The sequence below is a fragment of the Phycodurus eques genome, chromosome 14 (assembly GCF_024500275.1).
Source record: "Phycodurus eques isolate BA_2022a chromosome 14, UOR_Pequ_1.1, whole genome shotgun sequence".
NCBI lineage: Eukaryota > Metazoa > Chordata > Actinopteri > Syngnathiformes > Syngnathidae > Phycodurus > Phycodurus eques.
Window position 1 is genome coordinate 8,390,830 of NC_084538.1, and position 19,312 is coordinate 8,410,141.

Consider the following 19,312-nt stretch of genomic DNA (forward strand, 5'->3'; position numbering starts at 1 on the left):
GGCCACGACTGACGGGGAGCGAGAGGACAGGAAGACATGTGTAAGAAGATAAATAGTTGAGGGAGTTTGCGATACACAAAGAAAATATTCCGACGAGGAGGGAAAAGAAATGGGTCCGAAAGGAGGAAAGAGAGTGATGGAGATGGCTAGAGGAGACGGTGAGAGGTGATGAAGAACAGATGGTCCCTGATAAATGGATGTAGTAGGAGGGATGAAGCATCCAGGCGAGGAATAATCTTTCTGCAAGAACAGCATGTTAACTTTACCCCTAAGCAAAGTTCGGCATTTCATTTTTTAAAACTCTTTATTAATTATTTCGAAAACTCTTTATTGATGATTTTGACCAATTCCAGGGTACAGTGAACAGTTCTCTGTATGTGTGCCCTGCATTTGACCCAATGCAGGGTGTAATGAATGGTCATCTCTATCTTAAGTGAATGATTATCAGTCTCTATGTGTACCCTGCAATTAACCAACAGCAGATACTTGGTGTCATGAACTGTTGTCTGTATCTGTGCTCTATGGTTGACTGTCGATCGATCCAGGGTGAAGTGAAAATTGTCTGTATGTGTGTCATGGGATTGTCTGGTGACCAATTTAAGGTGGAATGAGTGATTGTCTCCATTTCTCCCTTGCAATTGACTGGCGATGAATCCATGCAGTTAATGGTTGTCTGTTGCTGTTGTATGTGTGCCATGTGATTCATTGGCGACTAATCCAGACTGTAACGTGAACCCTTGGTGTTCGTGAGGTATAGGGACCGAGCCCTGGAGCGAATAGCGAAAATCTGCGAATGATTGAGGACCTCCCTAAAAGGGTTTTGTATTGTATTGCTTAGAGATGCCACTCGATGGCAGCACAGCGCTTCAAATAGAAAGGATCATAAAGTACCAACACCATGCATCTAGCTTGTACGCAGTTGTGAACCCATGTTCCATAAACAACTATTTAGTAGTTAAACTACAGTATCTGATAGAAACAAACCACCTTCACATGTGGCTCATCGATAGAATTAGTTGTTATACTAGCCTAAATAACATGCTAGCACAAACTGACGTGACATCACACATGGACAAACAAATATGCGCACCAGCACTTTGTCATAAAACTCACTTTTTGGCATTTAAAAACAGTAAATGTTAGGGATTACTGGCAAATTATTACAAAGGCTATTATTAGTTGTTGCATCTGGCGAGAAACATACTTTCAGTTTCACTTTACGCGCACAAAGTGCATTGAAGGACCCCCAACAAAAGGACATCTCAAACCCAGATGCAATACTAATGAATTAAATTTAAAAACCAACAGATTAATGCATCGTTGTCCTTTGAGGTCATCCATCCATCCATTTTCTACCTCTTTAATCAGCGTTGAGTAGCACTACACTATCTTTGATGTCTTTTAAGGTTTGTTTGTGTACATTTTGCTGTGCAGGAGAGCCGTTCAAGGGCCAGAGGTGATTGAGGAGCCTATGGGACAGGAGGAGTCAGAGCTGTCTGTCGACAAGGAGCTCGAAGGCAGGCTCACTCCGCAGGGCGCTGCATCGTCACTGTCAGTCTCAGGTAGGTACACTAGGAACCTTCTTCCAAGTCCTCCAGTTGTCATTTCTTTATACGTTAATCCCTTGGATCCTTTCTGATGTTCTCCAAGTTGGCCACAAAAAGTCTAGGGTGACATCCCTCCATTTGCGTTTTCCAGGAGAGTTTGAAAGTTTGGCTGGTTCGAGACTTTCCCCGGGCCTCACCCCGAGAAGAGACACGACGTCGTCACCAAGAAGCGTTTCACCCTTTCGAATTCTATAGAGGTTCTTCACTGCAGGCACTTAACCAGGAGAGAGCAAGTGTCAGTTCCTGTCCTGAAATGGTGGGCCATACGGTAAGAAGACAACACCAGATGTTTGAATCAAGCTAACAGATGTTGGGCTACTGCGTCAATTTCTGGTTTATTCTCAGGGACACCAAGAGACAAAGAAGAGTTCTACCAAAGGTCCGTCTTGAGAAGATACCAGACTACAATCGTTTCCTAGCCGCTTACATCACTTAAATTGATCATTCATTTCATCTCATCCCAGGAATGACGATGTCCCTCAGTCGACGCCGCGTGTCCTGCCGAGAGCTGGTGCTGCCCGACTGCGACGGCTGGTTGTGGAAGAAGAGGAAGGAGAGCACCGTCTTCATTGCCCAGAAGTGGCAACGCTTCTGGTTCGTCCTCAAGGGGCCGTCCCTCTACTGGTACACCAGCCAACAGGTGCAAATCAATCAGGAGAAAAGAGATAGTCATGTGCTGCGGAACCTCTAAAGTTGAAATCACGTTGCGGTTGCACCTAAATGTTTTAGTGCCTTGCGATTGGCTGCATCCAGTCCAGTGACTACCTGGACCCTATTGAAGGACAAGTGGTATAGAAAATGGATTATGGATGTTTTACCCTCTTGTATTGTTGCAGTTCAACTTGACCAGTTTTAAAGTAAATCAACATACATGGTATATATAAAGCTTACTAGTGGATTTAATAATGAGATACAATCAGTCTTTATTATTGTTTTTTTATTTTTTATACAATGACAGTTAAGAATTAAAATTTACTTTATATTGGCATTGACTTTTCATTTAATGAAGGTGTTCTGGTTGCCATGGATTATTTCTATTTTCCATGGGAAAAATTGTTTCTAAAATGAATGAAATCTGAGCTTCATTATCATACTTTAACATTTTGGTTTCAATATTAAAGGTGCTGCTGTCCAAAACATCCATTTTGACTCATCTTTACATTCTCTTTTATTCAGGATGAGAAGGCGGAGGGTTTGGTCAACGTTGCCAGTTACAACATAGAGAGCGCTGGCGAGCACAAGAGGAAATAGTAAGGACAAACATGTTTGTTTAGTTCAGTGTATCCTCAACGTGATTAATTCTAATTCTTCTCCATGTGATTGTTCTTGTTGTTGTTCCAAAGTGTTTTCAAAATGTGCCATCAGCGATTTCAAAACTTCTTCTTCGCAGCCGATAATGTCAGCGACATGAGCAAGTAAGTTGGGCCCACAATTTATTTGACAATATATCTTTTTTTTTTTTTTTTTATTTAGTCAAAGGCGTCAGCTCTTAAATGTTAGTGTACACTGCCCCCTGCAGTTAATTTTACACACGACGCCCATCATGCCTAGCACATTGATGGCATTTTTTGTGAATTAGTAAAACATGACACCGTGAGTAGGAACTTGTTTTTCACTGGGTACAATTTTTTAAAAATGTTATTTTCTATAGGTGGATTAACTGCCTCATCACAGCCATTCAGAAGCACAAAAAGCTGAGCCCAGGCCCAGACAGTGAAGAAGGTACCGTCACGCTTAATAAATGTTTTATTTTAAATGACGTTGTAGAGGGCGGCACGGTGGGCGACTGGTTAGAGCGTCTGCCTCACAATTCTAAGGACTGGGGTTCAATTCCCGGCCCCGCCTCTGTGGAGTTTGCATGTTCTCCCCGTGCCTGCGCGGGTTTTCTCCGGGCACTCTGGTTTCCTCCCACATCTCAAAAACATGCATGCTAGGTTAATTGACGACTCTAAATTGCCCGTAGGTGTGACTGTGAGTGTGAATGGTTGTTTGTTTGTATGTGCCCTGCGATTGGCTGGCAACCGGTTCAGGGTGTACCCCGCTTCCCGTCCGATGTTAGCTGGAATAGGCTCCAGCACGCCTTGCGACCCTAGTGAGGAGAAGCGGCTCAGAAAATGGATCGATGGATGGATGACGTTGTAGAGCATTTAATTCAACATAACATCATCATTTTTTATGTTTGTGCAATGGTTAGTATACCGATATGTAGAAGCTCATTAACCCAAACGATATTTTTGATGCTTGAATAGCATTGTTATTGTTATCCTTTCTGTTTTACAAAAAAGTAGTAAAGCACATTATTATTTCTGGATTGTCATATTATAGTTATTTACTTGCATTCCGGAAGCAGAACAATTCTTTATTCCTGTTCAAAATTGTTAAACGCTGAGATCTCACTGAAATGTTATTTTTTTAATGACAGGTCTGTCGAGCTCTGCATGTGATTATTACCTGGATATTATTTCCTGATTAAGATGTCAAATGATAGTTATTAACTTGCATTCCTAAACATTTTTTTTCTAGTGATTGAATGAATAAAATCTGACTCCAATTTGTGTCTAAAAAGGTGAATTTAGTTTGGAATTGCATTCCAAAGAGTAAAAAGCTGAGATCTCCCTGAAAGCGAAGGAGTCAGCATTAAAGCTCCACATTGCCCCGGGTACTTTCTTCTGGGTTTTTTTTTTGTTTGTGGTTTTGTTTTAATGGCAGGTGGTCTAATACATTGTTTTTTTTTCAACCTTTATTGAGCCATGGCACATATTTTACATAAACGAATCTCACAGCACACCAGCAAAAACATTCTGCCCATATAAGTGTTATTGGATAGTTTTTCCCGAGACATAACTGATCTCTCACTGGTCTCCTACGTTTTGTGCTACATCCATTTCAGATGCAACAATGTACATTAAATTTGGGTAAAATACTTGACTGCACATGTATTATTATTATTTTTTAATCACAGAGTGTTACAGTGAGACAGAATCGGAGAATGAGGGCTCCCCTTCACCCCGCAGGAGAAATAAGGTCAGTGCACAAAAGTAAACACATTATTTATAAACAATTAGTCTTAACAGGTGTTGATGATCTGTGACAGAAAGTGCAGTCCAGCACCTTGCCTCGCCCCAAGCGCATGACCAATATTAAGGTGGCTTTGCCAAGTCCTTCAACAAGGGGCAGCAAAGGTATGGGTATCCTTTGAGTCACTTCTGCTCCTGACTAATGTTGACTAAACTTAATGTGTGGTTGTTTCAGTCATCCCAGAAGACGAGATGGGCAAGATGTTGAACAACATCAAGGAAGGAGGCGTGTCCCTGATGGGCCACGAGCAACCGTTTACGCACGACCACTTCAGGAGGTCGTTCATCCGGCGCAACAAGAACCCCATCATCAACGAGAAAGTGCACACGCTCCGCGCCCTACAGAGCACCCTGAAGGTGAGTGTGGGTGATGGGGGTATCAAACCAGTGCTTTTAACGCCTGGTTTCACCCTCCAAGTTCATTTAACCATTCAGTACAGTAAGTTTATTGGAATTGATTGTTGATGAATTGTGTCTGGAAGTGATAGAAGCACAATAGAGTTGACTACTTCACAGCAGAGGTACCGTTGTTTTAGTCTGATCTAAGTTGCTGTTTTAAGAAGTAAAAGATGGTGTCAGCTAAGCTGCAATAACTTGAGCTACAGTATATGCATGCTATATTTCTCAGTACAGCACAGGCAGGGAAATCCGAGTTTAGACCATACAGAGAAATACAAAATTAACTCATTCCCTGCCATCCGTTTTAGAGCATTTTGACTGATCTTCTCGAGACCCTTGGAAAATAGTTCCAAATGAAGCACCGTCCCAATCAAATGAAAGAGTAGATCTTTTCTCGGAACCCCAATTCCAACAAAGTTGGGCTGTTGTGTAAAACGTACAAAAAAAAAAAAAGAATACAATTTGTCATTTTCAACCTGTATTCAATTGAATACACTACAAAGAAATGTTGTTGTTAAATGTTCAAACTGATGAATGTAATTCCTTTTTTTTTTTTTTTTTTTTTTTACAAATATATATTTTGAATTTGATGCCGGCAACACATTCCCAAAAACCTGGGACAGGGGCATGTTTACCACTGTGTTACACCACTTTTCATTTTAACAACACTCAGTAGGTATTTGAGAAACGAGGACACTAATTGTTGTAGGTGCACTTCTTTTCCATTCTTGCTTGATGTACTTTAGTTGCTCAACAGTCCGGTGTCTCTGTTGCCGTATTTGGCGCTTCACAATGCACCACACATTTTCAAAGGGATACAGGTCTGGATTGCTGGCAGGCCGGTCTAGTACTCGCACACATTTACTACTAAGCCACGCTGTTGTAGCACGTCCACAAACGTGTATTGGCATTGTCATGTTGAAAAAAGTAGGGACTTCCCTGAAAAAGACGTTGCTTGGATGGCAGCATATGTTGTGACATTTACGCTGATAACAATCCCGATGGTCCTTTTCATCTTTGGCCAGGAGGAAATGACGTCCATGATTTCCAAAAATAATTTGAAATGTGGACTCGTCAGACCACAGCGCGCTTTTCCATTTTGCGTCATTCCATCTCAGATGAGCTATATCTGTATATCTATAGCTATCTCTATCTATCTATATCTAACTGAAATGTGTTAGGCCTGCAACTAACAATTGTTTTTTTCATCAAGTAATTGTTTTTGGGATGAATAAAAAAACTAATTGATGTCAAATAGCTTTACATTAGGCCACTGACAAACACAAAAACATCCAAATATATGATATAGCCTACAATATCTGCCAAATACAGTTTTTTTTTAAGTGCATGAAAATAGGTATTTTATTTTAAAGGGACCTTACTGTCAGAACAATAAATAAATGATAAATAGTTAAGAAAAAGGAAAAACTGTTGAGCATATACAGATACTGTACGTGTACAGTACAATTACCCTAAAAATGACTTTGGCCTCTCCCTTTCCATAGATATAAACGGTAGGAGAACAGATAAACAGATACTGTAGATGTAAATCCCTTCGTTGTTCTCCAGGCCAAAGAAGCTGAATTACAGCAGATCAACAAAATTCTAGAAGGTTCCACAGTGACGACCTCAAAGTACCGCCAGTGGAAGAAGCAGAACGAAGAACTCGTTCAGGAAATCGAGAGACTGGCCTCTCTTAGGCCCTCTAAAGTCGGAGACGCCGACACCGCCGCTGCCGACGTTGCGGCCCGAGACACGCCTGCCGACGAGGTTGCCTTGGAAACTGTCACCATGGAAACAAGCGCTGCGGAGACAAAAGGCGCATTCAGCCTGAACCTCAGCGACGGGGAGCAGCTGGTGGACGCTGAGCCCTCAGATGTTCTCCTGGAGCTCTCTCAGGGCTCTCCGGTGGAAGAGACCAGCAGTCCCGGCTTGGAACTCTCGCTAGGCTCTCTGCAGGAATCCATCGACAAGCAGCTGAGCGAGATGAGGGAGAGCGGAGAGACGGCCGACACTTATTTCTACATTTAAACACATCTCCTGTAATATGTGTCACTACAGAGAGAAACAGAAGGACCTTTGTCAGTTTTGAAACAAGCAAGAAAGATTGACTTCAAAGCCCTTTTTACACTGTCTTGAATAGCCAGCATTCATCTGTGTTGCTGTATAAATGACACAGAATCGCGGGGACGAAGTCAACCCAGAGGTATCAGAGCCATAAGGCTACGTTTACACTATGTTGCCGGGGCCCACGGCAGCCCTGTTGCACAAAACGATATGGTAGTGAGACAATGCGGCCTGGATGGGACAAGAAAATGTGAAAGGCCGTGATTGCCGTGGATGCCTGCGAGATCGTTAAATTGTTAAAACATTGGCCACGGCAGTCACAGTGCGGATGAGAAACCTCTCGTCGGCCATAGTAAAATGTGGTGCGCGCAACTAAACCTGACATTACGTAATAGTGCACAACACAACTTGGCGGCGGGTTAGATGGGAAGCATATGTATTGGTATCAAATTCACTTCACCTACAACTCTTCTAAAGCCATGTGTTTAATTTACCCACAATGCCTGCCGTGGCATACCTGTTTATAAGCAAACGTGACAGGCTGTGATTGCTGTGGATGCCTGGGGAGATTTTTAAATTGTGACAGGCCCAGAGTCAGAGGTGTCAAAAGTACTCACACTGTACATAAGTATTAAGTAAAAGTACTGATTGACCAACAAGAGTAAAAACTATTTTTTACTGCACACATCCATCCATCTTCAACACAGCTTATCCTGGTTGCTTATCCCGCCTGTGTGACGTTTGCATGTTCTCCCCGTGCCTGCGTGGGTTTTTTCCGGGTACTCCGGTTCCCTCCCACATCGCAAAAACATGCGTGTTAGGTTGATTGAAGACTGTAAATTGCCCGAAGGTGTGAATGTGAGTGTGAATGGTTGTTTTTTTATATGTGCCCTGCGATTGGCTGGTGACCAGTTCAGGGTGTACCCCGCCGTCTCTTGCCCAAAGATAGCTGGGATAGGCTCCAGCACGCCCGCGACCCTAGTGAGGAGAAGCGATACAGAAAATGGATGGAATCATTTTGATGCGTTTGCACAATGGGGAAACAAAACCTCTGTACACTAAATAGTCTCCTTTTATTAACTCAAGCTTTGAAGCTATCAAAATCTAATTAACTCAAATGTGGGTTTTAGGGCCAAGAAACACAACTGACAAAAGTTATACTATAACCGATGTCATATTTTCCATTACATTCACTCCTCTCCTTTCCTTCAATATCCCACATTGGCTGGGTTCCGATTGTCATGGAAATTGTTCTACACGTGATCAGATGATCATGTCGTGTCTCATGACTTGGTGAAGCAGCACGTGGCTCTTTATCCAAGGTTTGTTTTGAATGTCCCTGTTCCAAGTACTGTGGTGCTTCGACTTACAAGTGGCGAGTTTTTTGAGACAAGCAGCAGTTTGGCAGATGGCGGTTTATTGCCATTCCCAGTTCAAGATTACTGGAAAAGTAAACATAAAACAAAGAGAATTACACATTACTAGACAAATATTACTGCAGCTTCTTAGCAGCTGAGCCTTCATTTGTATACAACATATACTGTATGTATATACAAGAAGAAGCCACACAACGAATTAAAGCATAAAATCATGATGCTCAAAATGTTCTTCACATTCTATTTTATTACGTTACTACTGTACAGTCTTATAAATTACAATACTGTAGAGGGCTATTTTCTTATTGAAAAAGACGTGACAAATATTTCCATTCATTTCAATGGGGAGAGATTATTTGTTTGGGGTTATTAACATTGTCATGGAACTAATTCGTCAAGGCACCACTGTAATTGTGAACAATATTTTTTTTGTGATCATGTGACAGCTCAATGTTTAGTGTGAGTGGGACAGTAGAAGAGCCTGTAAACTGCACTCCTGTGCGCATTTCTTGCAAGTAATAAACTGCAAAGACAACTCTTAGTGGTTTCTAAGAAAATATTGCTGTGTCTTGGCAAAGTTTGCCAGATGTCTGCGTGAATAGAGGCTAAGCAGTGCTTTATTTACACGTGCCTGTGAAATATATATTTCAAAATTTTTTGGGGGTTCACAAGTTTTAGACCTCGACTTGTTGCAGTATGTTTATAGATTGAACAAGTTGCCAATCGTCAGTGTAACAAATGTATTGAATTCCATACGTCATCAATTTTCTAGTCAAATGTGTAACATAGGACATGCTTTTGAAAATGTGATTTGTAAATATTGTTTTAAAGGTATGTGCTGCATGTGCTCGTTAATTTGGAAATATTTGCACATATATGTATGTGTTTTATTTTTTATTTTATTGTATTTGTCCCATAGATGTACAGGTGGATTTTAATAAACCAGAATATAGTGGAAAAAGTGAAACTCTATCGATTCACTACACACAGAGCAAATTATTACTTAATTTTAACAAAAAAAACTAAACAAAAACAATTCACCATATTGAAAAATTACAATGTTTCATAAGAAACAATCAAAAAGGATTTTTAATACAGTAATTAGATAGGATTGGCCTTGTGGAAAGTATTTCATTGTGTGTTTAATCTGTTTGATACATGTTTCACTTTTTAATTGAACAGCTGTACTGAAATAAACTTTTTAATTCAGATTCATTGAGATGAACCTTTATGTATCATACATCATGGTTATGTATTGCTTGTGAAGTAGTGACGTGTTTAAAAAGCTCCGACTGGCTCATTTTCACTGGATGAGTCATTGCATAATAAAAACAGAGCGTCACGATCACCCACGTTCGTCAACTTCACCCTCATTTGTCAATTTATTCTGAATGTAATTATACTGATTTGCATTCTTTCTTTTCGATAACCTTTTAGATTTTTTTTTTTTTTTTTTTTTTAAACTGTGCTGTAGGTTGTCATGCAATTTCAAATGTATATGCAGTGTGACGTAACCTAGCAGCACTGTATGTCATTATTGGTTAGAATTATGCCTTTAAAAGCAGAATAAATGATTTTAAATGGGAGGAATATGATCATTTTCTCCTTGTTCTCCCTTTTCATGTCGCTATATAGCATCCAAACATGAGACACCTTTCATTATGATGCGATGCAGTTGCAAACAACTTTGTGTCATTTTAATGGTAAAAATTGCAAAACAATACTAACATGCGCACACAGGCTGTTTTGCACAAATCAGTCATTTCTATTGTTTTTTTTTGTCACTTGTGCCAAAGATTTGAGATGGATGCCAAGTTCAATGTAACATTAGTCAGCGCCTTGGTTTAATTAAATGTCATGAAGTTGACATCACGCGGCTCATTCTGCTAAGTAACCGTGTTAAGTAATAGTGCTGTCTCTCAACTTCGGATATTTCCAACACGGTGTTTAGAACGACGATAGCCAAGGCAGACATCTTCAAATGTGTTATTTATAAGAATTCTGATAATGATTAGGCACGCAGTGATAGTTGAAATGCCTTTTATTTAATACACAAGTGCAAGCACATACAATAACGTTGTGTGTGATGTTTCTTTTTAACACACTGTGTTTAAAAAAAACATTTTGTTTTTGTTTAAACACAAGCAACCCATTAATTAAGGTGGACTGAGCTTTTAAGAAAACTTTTTTTTTTTTTTTTTTGCTGCAAACAAATGGACAAAAAAGATTCTAGTGACTAAGGCTGGATTTACACTGTGCCCAATTTTCTTCTTCTTCATTTTTACAGTGAATCTCTTTGCCCTCTACTGCAGTTCAAATAAAAAGGAAACAGTTTTTGTATAATAATAATAAGTATATTCTCCTCCATTGTGATTAAAGTCAGCAAAGGCCTGGTTCTCAGATGTCTCTAAAAAGATTATCCTGAATGATTATCCTGTGGTGTGGGGTCGGTTAAGTGTTTTTTTTTCTAACTCTTGGAAAACGGTCAGGGCCAACAATTGTAAGTGTTACACCTGTTCAATATTTACGATCATAAATCATTACATGTGCGATCTAAGGATGTCTGATTTTAAACATTTGTTCTTCGGGAGCAAACAAATCAGGGTTGTGTCTCTTGAGCCGTGTGCATGGTTCCTTGGATATAGTTGCTACTTGTAAAATCACCTATTTGTGGATTTCGTTTCGAACCCTGTCTATATTTTCTGAAAAACATGCTGTTTCTGACCTCAAGCCAAAGCCCTGTCTTTTATAAAAGTAGTGCTTTGGTGCCATCATGTGGCAATAGGCAGTTGTAAATGTTTTTTTTTTGTTTTTTTTTTTGGGGGGGGGGAATTGTCCCTAGCATTGTACTGTAAATCCAGTCTTAAACAACTATTAAAGTAAGTTGACATTGAATAGAGGGCTCCACAGTTTACGGCGGTCTCGACAAATGGCGATCCCAGGTTAAGAATCTGTGGTCATGAAACACAAGAAGGCACGCGCTGTTACAGCCGTACTTATAGTTTTTCGTTGGAAGGTTTTATCCAGGTATTTATGACCTTGAAGTGTTTTTCATACCAATATTTACTGTAACAATGACTACAACTGCGTTAGTATAGGTTAGTGATTGACAACAGTGCCTTACGTACAATTTTGGGAAGAAACGGACCACTGACATAAACCAAAGACACCCTGTACTTATGGTCAGACACTGTGTGATGATTTTTTTTTTTTTCTAGTTTAACAGTACAAAGCAAGGCTGTCAGAGGCGGCATAAGAACATACTCATACATCAGTCATAACCGCAGTGACTGTCTGAAAAAGGTGATTATTGTCACACTTGGCAGCAGTTAGGCGAGGCAATGGAGCAATGTCTTTGCGTGACACACTGTATCAGGGGTTCTTAAACTGCAGGGACCTCCGGGGTTCTGCGAGCTGTAACTTGGGCTCCGCAAACTAAATTACAATAGGTTATGACTAATGTTTTTTTTCAAAAAAAGTGCATACCTACAGTACATATTGGGAGCAGTGTGCCAGTTAAGCAAACATTAAACCAATTACTCCTCCCTCTTAGGTTTGGGCGAATTAAAAGCTCTGATATGATTCTGCCATTTCACATAAATCTGACATCCCTGCATGAATAAAGTCATCATTTTAGAACAAAATGTGTTTTATTACATGAATGAAGTCGTATTGTGAGGGGAGAACAAAAGGAGTATTTGTTTTCGAGAAGCTAGTCCCAGTCTTTTTTTTTTTTAAGACAAAATATTGGCGTCTTTTCCAGAATAAACGGCATAATTTACGGGAATAAAATAAATATGTATTTTTTAAATTCACTTGTTAAAATATTGATTTTCTTCCCTTGTCATAGTCTTGGACAAATATAACTTTATTCTTGTAAGAGTATGACTTTTCATCTCATCAAAATATGTCTTTGTTTTTGTAAAGTTTACAGTGAACATTCACAGTTCACCATTCTTGAATTTTTGCGTATTAGACAATCTGTTTGGGGGGGCAAACGCATCTTGCCAATTTGCTGTTTTTGTGCTCAGGCCAAAGTCATGTCCCATATGAAAACATTGCTTTGGCGCTGCCTTGTGGAATCTTGGTGCCAAATGCCATTGTTAAACTGACAGGGGGAACTTAATTTAGCCAAGCCATACTTTTGTCTAATATAAAAAGTGGTCCTTGGACCCCAACGGTTTGAGAACCCCTGCACTGGATTACTGTTGCAGATGAATTTTAAAATCACAATCACATTTTAACAGCTGACTTCATACATGTCGGAGTCGGGCTTGTTGCGAATCTCAGAGCACGGCCGACACGCGGGGCAGGCTGCGAACTCGGGGCAGGTTCTGCATCGCGGTCTTTTGAAGCTGAACATGAGGGCGCCCCCTCCCAGTACCTGTAAGCACGAACCCAACCATCCAAAGTAGAGGGAACCAGCTGGACGCAAGCTGAGCTGAGGGAACCTGGTGTTGTTCAGGTCTTTCTGGGTGTCCTCCGTCCCCAGCCTGTGCAGGTTGTGGGTGTAGACCACCAGTGCGGTCATGCTGAGCAGCCCAGCTACCACCACCAGGAGCCCGCCCGTGGCCGCCACCCCGCGAAGCGGGAGATCCGTCCAACAGCGGACCCCGATGCAGGCAAGGAGGATGCCGGTGCCGCACAGGAACAGGGATGTCAAGACCAAGCCCTGCGCCAGGCGAACCCGGCGGTCTCTCTGATAAGGACCCGCCGCTGGCCAGCACTGCTTCAGCTCGGAGTGCTCCAACTGCAGACAACTCTCCCATAGCCCATCAGAGCGGACCAGCAGCAGACTGTCCGTCGTTGCCGGGCGGACCCCGGGACCGTGGCTTTTCACCACCGTCCTGAGGAGAACAGAGCCAGGCCCGGCCAAGTCCAGACGCGTGTGGGCCTCTCTCCACTGAGGGGTGATGGCAGCGGTGAAGAGCAGCACCAGACCCAAGGGGGCGAAGACGATCCCCATCACCATGGACGCCGGAGTCTGCATTACCCTGATTCCTCGAACTGTGCGGATTCGGCTTTCAGAGGCTTAGAGCTCTTCCAGAGAGATCCGATGTGGCGGGACGCTGAAGAACCATCGGCTGCAGGAGGAAAGCAGCTTTCATCAGTAGACCTTTTCATATTGTTTGTACAAACTACACACACAAGGATTTTTCAAATCTAAAATGATTGTCTGTGACAGACCCAAAACATCAAGATAAAAGCTTTTAACAGTTTTGGTCGTACTGTGTGTAATGTTCTCAGATAATCTCAACACAGCACACCACAAAAGATTGCCCTTTCAAAGGCTTAGGGGCACAGAAGCAAGGGTACTCGATTCTTTTCTTGGGGGTATTTGAACAATTGCAGAGGATGACTTGAAAAAGTTTGAAAAAGAGTGATAGATCTGAGTCAATCAGGCAAACTGTTCCAATTGAACGGGGCTTTATATTTCCAAGCACGTCGTCCAATTTCAACCCTTGGTATGGGGATATTGAAGAAAAGAGCCTCCATTCTTTAGGCTATATTTCATGTTATAAGGATATAGATTTAAATATTGAGTATTATTAAAGGCAATGCATTTAAAGAGAAACTGCAGCCAATGAGAATGCCTTGTCTATTTGTGTGTGAGCCACGCGAACGATTCATACATATTACAATATTGCATCTATAATTGTGTTATCGGTGTATAATAGAGTGTGACAGTCAGATCAGATTTTAGCCAGGTCATTAATAAAGATGGAGAAAAGTAGTGACCCGAGGGAAGAGCCCTGGGGTACACCCCTTTCTGTGATCACAAAATCTGACAGGCTGCCATGGTAACACATGCACCTATGTCTATGACAAAAGAAAAGAGATAAACCAGAGAAAGGACTCTGTAGCGAGACCAATAGCATGCAATTATACTTCGTCTGTGAATTGAAGTCTATTCATTACCTCCGGACGATGTCGCTCCTCTTGTAGAGCCGATGAGTCTTCATGCCAATCTGAGGGGGAGAGTACAATGAAAAACTGCGACACCGGTGCCGAAAGCGGCGCATGCAGGTTGGCTTTCGCTGCCAGTCTCTGTTGCTAGGAAACAGTCATTTTGCTGCTAACATGCAGCTCTTGTTTTATTTTAATCACAAAAGTTCTTTAGTCTTCTTTCTATGTGCAGCCTGATTGTACGCCCGTGACGCATTCAGGCACCGGCGTGCGCTTGTGTTTGTGCGTTGTTGGGGTGGGGATTACAGTGTTACGCTTGTAATGTATGTCACAAGACCTTGATGAAAGGTTAAACAATCAATGCTTCATGGTGATGTTTGAGTGTGTGTAAGTTTGTGCGTGCCTTGACATTATGGGGACCATAAAATAGGAGAATAATTTCAAATGCTAAGTTATGGTGTGTGTGTGTGTGTGTGTGTGCTTGTCTGTGTCTGTTTTTCTGACATTTTGGCGACCAAACTTAATTCGGGGTCCTAATAATGGCCATCGTTAACCTGGTTAAAGTTGATGTAAGTCTTTCGGAAGTGATCAGAGTTAAAATAAGGAGACATTAACGTTAGCACCTTGTGACGTCTTTTTCCTGACAATTGATGTGCCGTAATGACCTTGATGATGCTCTCGTCCTCTTGAGTAATAATAATGCCAGGCCCGTGGTTGAATGCAGAGCGAGTCTGACCACAGGACACGAGACAATGTGGAGACATGATGTGACTCATCGCCATTAGCCATGACGCCATCTCATTGTTCATTTTCATTTTTGCATTTTACACAACAGAAGTAAAACAGCAATAGTAACAAAAGGCAACATGGGGAAGAAACAGGGCTTTTATTTATGTGCATGTTACTGGCAGGACAAACGATGATGAATAAGACAAGAGGAATGCTGAAGAAGTCCTATTGGGCTGTTGACATGAACATTTTTTTTACAAGAAACATTAAGAGCTGTTAATACAACAAACATTAATTGGAATATTTCTTTTAAGTGTAGCATTGGCAGACAGCTGGAGTCACCGGATGAAGTTCCTTAAGGCTTTATATGTGCTTATGAGGTCAAGTTGAATACTGTATATAAAAATTCAAACTATACGTATGTACTTGATTTTTAAACTTTCTTTTTTTAGATAATATTCTAGTGGAAAGATACTTAACATTATTAGTCTCTCAAATTTAGAGAATAAACATCTAAAATTACAGAAATATAAAAGTGCAAGTTAAAAGATCAAATTAAATGAAAGGAAAAATAGTTACAAATGAGTTAAAAATTAACTATAAAATCATACATTCATAAAAAAGCCAAGGTAATATATATATATATATATATATATATATATATATATATATATAATTATTACATTATTTAAAAAGCTGCTGCTACTACTACTACTGATATTACTACACATAATAATAATAATAATAATGTAAAAAATACCCCGTATGACAGCTGTGTGTGCATGCCGAGAACACATTCAAACAGAATCCAATATTTCCCAGAGTGGAATATTTCCATCAGCACATACCTATAATGTGAGGACAATGTGAAATGCATCGTACTCTATTGATGGCGTGTGTGTGTGTGTGTGTGTGTGCGAGTGCGTAATTACAAATGTTCTTTTACAAGATGACATGTTGGGAAGTTGGCAGCAGGGAATTAAAAGTCACTGACGTGTATCTACACAGGTGTCACCTCCCCTTAGCATTAAGGAATGTGCTGTTGTTTTTCACAATACATGACGCACACAGTGATGTTCCTCATACACACAAGATGAAGTAAATGCGGCTTTATGTGTGGTGGATATTAAAAAAACAACAACAATGTCTTCGCGATACTTTGTATGCAACAGATGAAATATTCTCGATCTAATACTTCTAGTTATTTTGGGCGGCACGGTCGGCGACTGGTTAGTACATCTGCCTCACAGTTCTGAGGACCGGGATTCAAATCCCGCTCCCGCCTGTGTGAAGTTTGCATGTTCTCCCCGTGCCTGCGTGGGTTTTCTCCGGGTACTTCGGTATCCTCCCACATCCCAAAAACATGTGTGGTAGGTTAAGTGAGGACTCTAAATTGCCCGTAGGTGCGAATGGTTGTTTGTTTAAATGTGCCCTGCGATTGGCTTCAATTAACCTACTCTGCATGTCTTTGGGATGTGGGAGGAAAGTGGAGTACCCGGAGAAAACCCACGCAGGCACGGGGAGAACATGCAAACTCCACATAGGCGAGGCCGGGATTTGAACCTCAGAAATGTGAGGCGGATGTGCTAACCAGTAGTCCACCGTGCCGCCAAAGGTGTTTTATGTAAAACAACATTTTATCGAGTGCTTAGATTTAGCCAATTAATATGAACACCCATCAAGTTAAATGAAATACTAATAAAATAAAACATAAAATACAATGCAAATGCTGGAAAACAAACACAATTGACGGACAAAAAGACTGTGTAGACTGCTTCTCGAACATCATCTGCACCGGGAGGGAATAAAACAGCCACACACTCTTTCCAAAGAATGGTACTGATGCAAAAAAAAAGATGGAGGTGTATGCCGAACAGTGCAACATTAGAGAGGCTTGCGATGAATGGAGATGAACACATTATAGGCTATTTTTAACCCAAACACATACACACTTTCTCACACGTGCAGGGAATGTGATCTCTCTCATTCGCACACAAACACACGTGCACACACAGACACACACACACACACACACACGTGAGAAGCACTTACCATTTAGTAAGAAATCAGTTGCTGCTCTCAGAAGAGCAAACGCGGCGCAGATGGTGCAAGCATCTCGTCCTTATTCATCTGCGGCTGCCTCCCCTTTCTGTGTCCGAGCTTGTGTTTGGGTCTGTCCTTGCGTCCTTCCTTTTCCGCTAGCCTCCCGCCCGTCTGCTTCTCTGTCTCACCTTCTGCCCAGTGTGTGCGTGTCTGTCTGTGTTGTATCGAGCAGTCTGCCTTCCTCTGCCAGTGTTTCCAAATAGGGAAAGAAGAGCAAGCCACTTTTCTCTCTCCATGCCCATTATAGTGTTGGAAAGTAACCAAGTACAAATACTTGAGTATATTTTGCTTTTAGTCCCTACATTTGGAAACATCTGTGCATAAAACTCCTTACTTTGGAAATAGGTTTGTTTTTCAATATCCGCAGATGACAACACATAAAAAGGGCGGAAAGAAAGGGAGGTACCGTAATTTCTCGTGTATAATGCGCACCCATGTATAATACGCACCCCCAAAGTTGACCTCAAAATTCTGGAATACCCTTCTACCTATGTGTAGTGCATTTTTACAATGCATGATTTTGCTTCTACCCATATGAAACATGAAGTATTATCTGTATTTTGTTATTTTTTTTCCAAAGAATTATTCTGAAGTTAATCACTTTATTTGAACACGTAATCCTTTTTTTTTTAAATTTAGTTGCTCTTATTTTTAAATTCACAGCTCAACTTTTATTTTGTAAATTAGAAAACACACAGTTGTACTCATATGTTTGATTACCCAGGCAGAATTTGTAAGATGGGTACAATTTACAAAAAAACATGAAGGACGAAACACATTGAATTGTATTTTAATGGGATTCAAATTAAACGGTCAAGCATTTCAGAAAAGCATTATCATTAAACAAAGCATAACCATAAAGAAATTAATGATGGTTGTTGTTCATTCATCAGTCATTAAAAATTAAAAAAACAACAACCATATTTCACAAATTCTGCCAGGGTATGTAAACTTATGAGCATACCTGTACATATATGCAGTCATACCGTCATATTGGAATGAAAGTGTAGGCTACACCTTTATTATAACCACTAGGTGGCGGTGGCATTTTGGAATGAAAGTGTAGAGCTTTTTCATAACCACTCGATGGCGTCACACATTTATACAATCTGAAAGTTTTTTTCCATTTTCTCCTTTACCGATGTATAATGCGCACTATTGACTTTTGTGATTTTTTTAAAATCCATCTTAACTGACTAATTGATTGAGATCTTGGGGTGTTATAAGGTCAAGTCAACATTATTTGTAAAGCCCTTAATCACAAATGTCTCAAATGGTTTCACACGCCCAAAATTGACAAAGATGGGCAAAAGAATAGCGCAAAACCCCATTTGATGAAAAAATAAATCTTGAGAAGGGCCGACAGATGGAAGCATCCTCCTTCCAGGATAATCAGGCTGCAATGGACGCCAAGTGTGGGCAACATTTATCATATTGTATGGTGCTGTACAATGTTAGTTAAAGCGGCATGCGAGTCTATTGAATGATATGAAGCGCTGCATGTAGACACCACCGGGAAGTGGTTGTTCTCGGGACCTGTCCGGGTCGGTTGATGCAGAAATTAAAATCCAAAGTCCAGATGTTTGTGAATCAATTAGCTGTGAAACTGCAAGGAAACCTACGAGAAGGTGGCAGTAAGAAACGTTATTTGTAGACTTTTTGCGTGATGTATACTAAGTGTGGTTTAACCAAATGCAAACAAAGTCTGAAGTCAAGATTTATACATAAAGTGAGGTGGCAAAACAGGGAGGGCAGCGACATGGAGGAAGATTAACACCAATGATGCAACAGATTCAGAGAAACAAGATATTCCCCATCCATGGCCTTATTTAACATTATTTAAAAGAGTTGTTTGATGGTGTCAGCTATAAAAATGATTTGTGTCAAATATGTTGTGTCTTGTGCCAGCCTGAAAACCACCAGCTTCTGGTGTTCGACAATTCTCCTTCTAATCTGAAAATAAAACCAACAACATACAAATAAGGTGTATTTCTTTTCAGTTGTTTTCATTAGTTAGTTTTGCATTTTTTGTTAGTTCACAAGGTAA

The 19,312-nt window shown here is 40.7% G+C and overlaps 2 protein-coding genes across 2 annotated transcripts in view; one reads left to right on the plus strand and one right to left on the minus strand.

Annotated features, from left to right (window-relative positions):
* Nucleotides 1–10,105, plus strand: part of cnksr1 (connector enhancer of kinase suppressor of Ras 1) — a 30,094-nt gene extending 19,989 nt beyond the window's left edge. Inside the window, 12 exon segments of the mRNA XM_061695753.1 lie at nucleotides 1,435–1,562; nucleotides 1,699–1,778; nucleotides 1,780–1,875; nucleotides 1,953–1,986; nucleotides 2,072–2,247; nucleotides 2,784–2,857; nucleotides 2,951–3,022; nucleotides 3,259–3,329; nucleotides 4,570–4,631; nucleotides 4,702–4,789; nucleotides 4,860–5,041; nucleotides 6,653–10,105. Of these exon segments, the coding sequence (XP_061551737.1) occupies nucleotides 1,435–1,562; nucleotides 1,699–1,778; nucleotides 1,780–1,875; nucleotides 1,953–1,986; nucleotides 2,072–2,247; nucleotides 2,784–2,857; nucleotides 2,951–3,022; nucleotides 3,259–3,329; nucleotides 4,570–4,631; nucleotides 4,702–4,789; nucleotides 4,860–5,041; nucleotides 6,653–7,114 (1,525 nt within the window). The 3' untranslated portion in view covers nucleotides 7,115–10,105.
* A 581-nt stretch (nucleotides 10,106–10,686) lies between these two features.
* cldn23l (claudin 23-like) lies at nucleotides 10,687–17,418 on the minus strand. Its single transcript, XM_061696289.1, has 3 exons — nucleotides 17,215–17,418; nucleotides 14,446–14,495; nucleotides 10,687–13,610 (listed from the first exon to the last, which is right to left on the minus strand). Exon 3 carries the CDS (start codon nucleotides 13,514–13,516, stop codon nucleotides 12,767–12,769), a length of 750 nt encoding a protein of 249 aa, XP_061552273.1. The 5' UTR covers nucleotides 13,517–13,610; nucleotides 14,446–14,495; nucleotides 17,215–17,418; the 3' UTR covers nucleotides 10,687–12,766.
* Nucleotides 17,419–19,312: the final 1,894 nt, after the last annotated feature.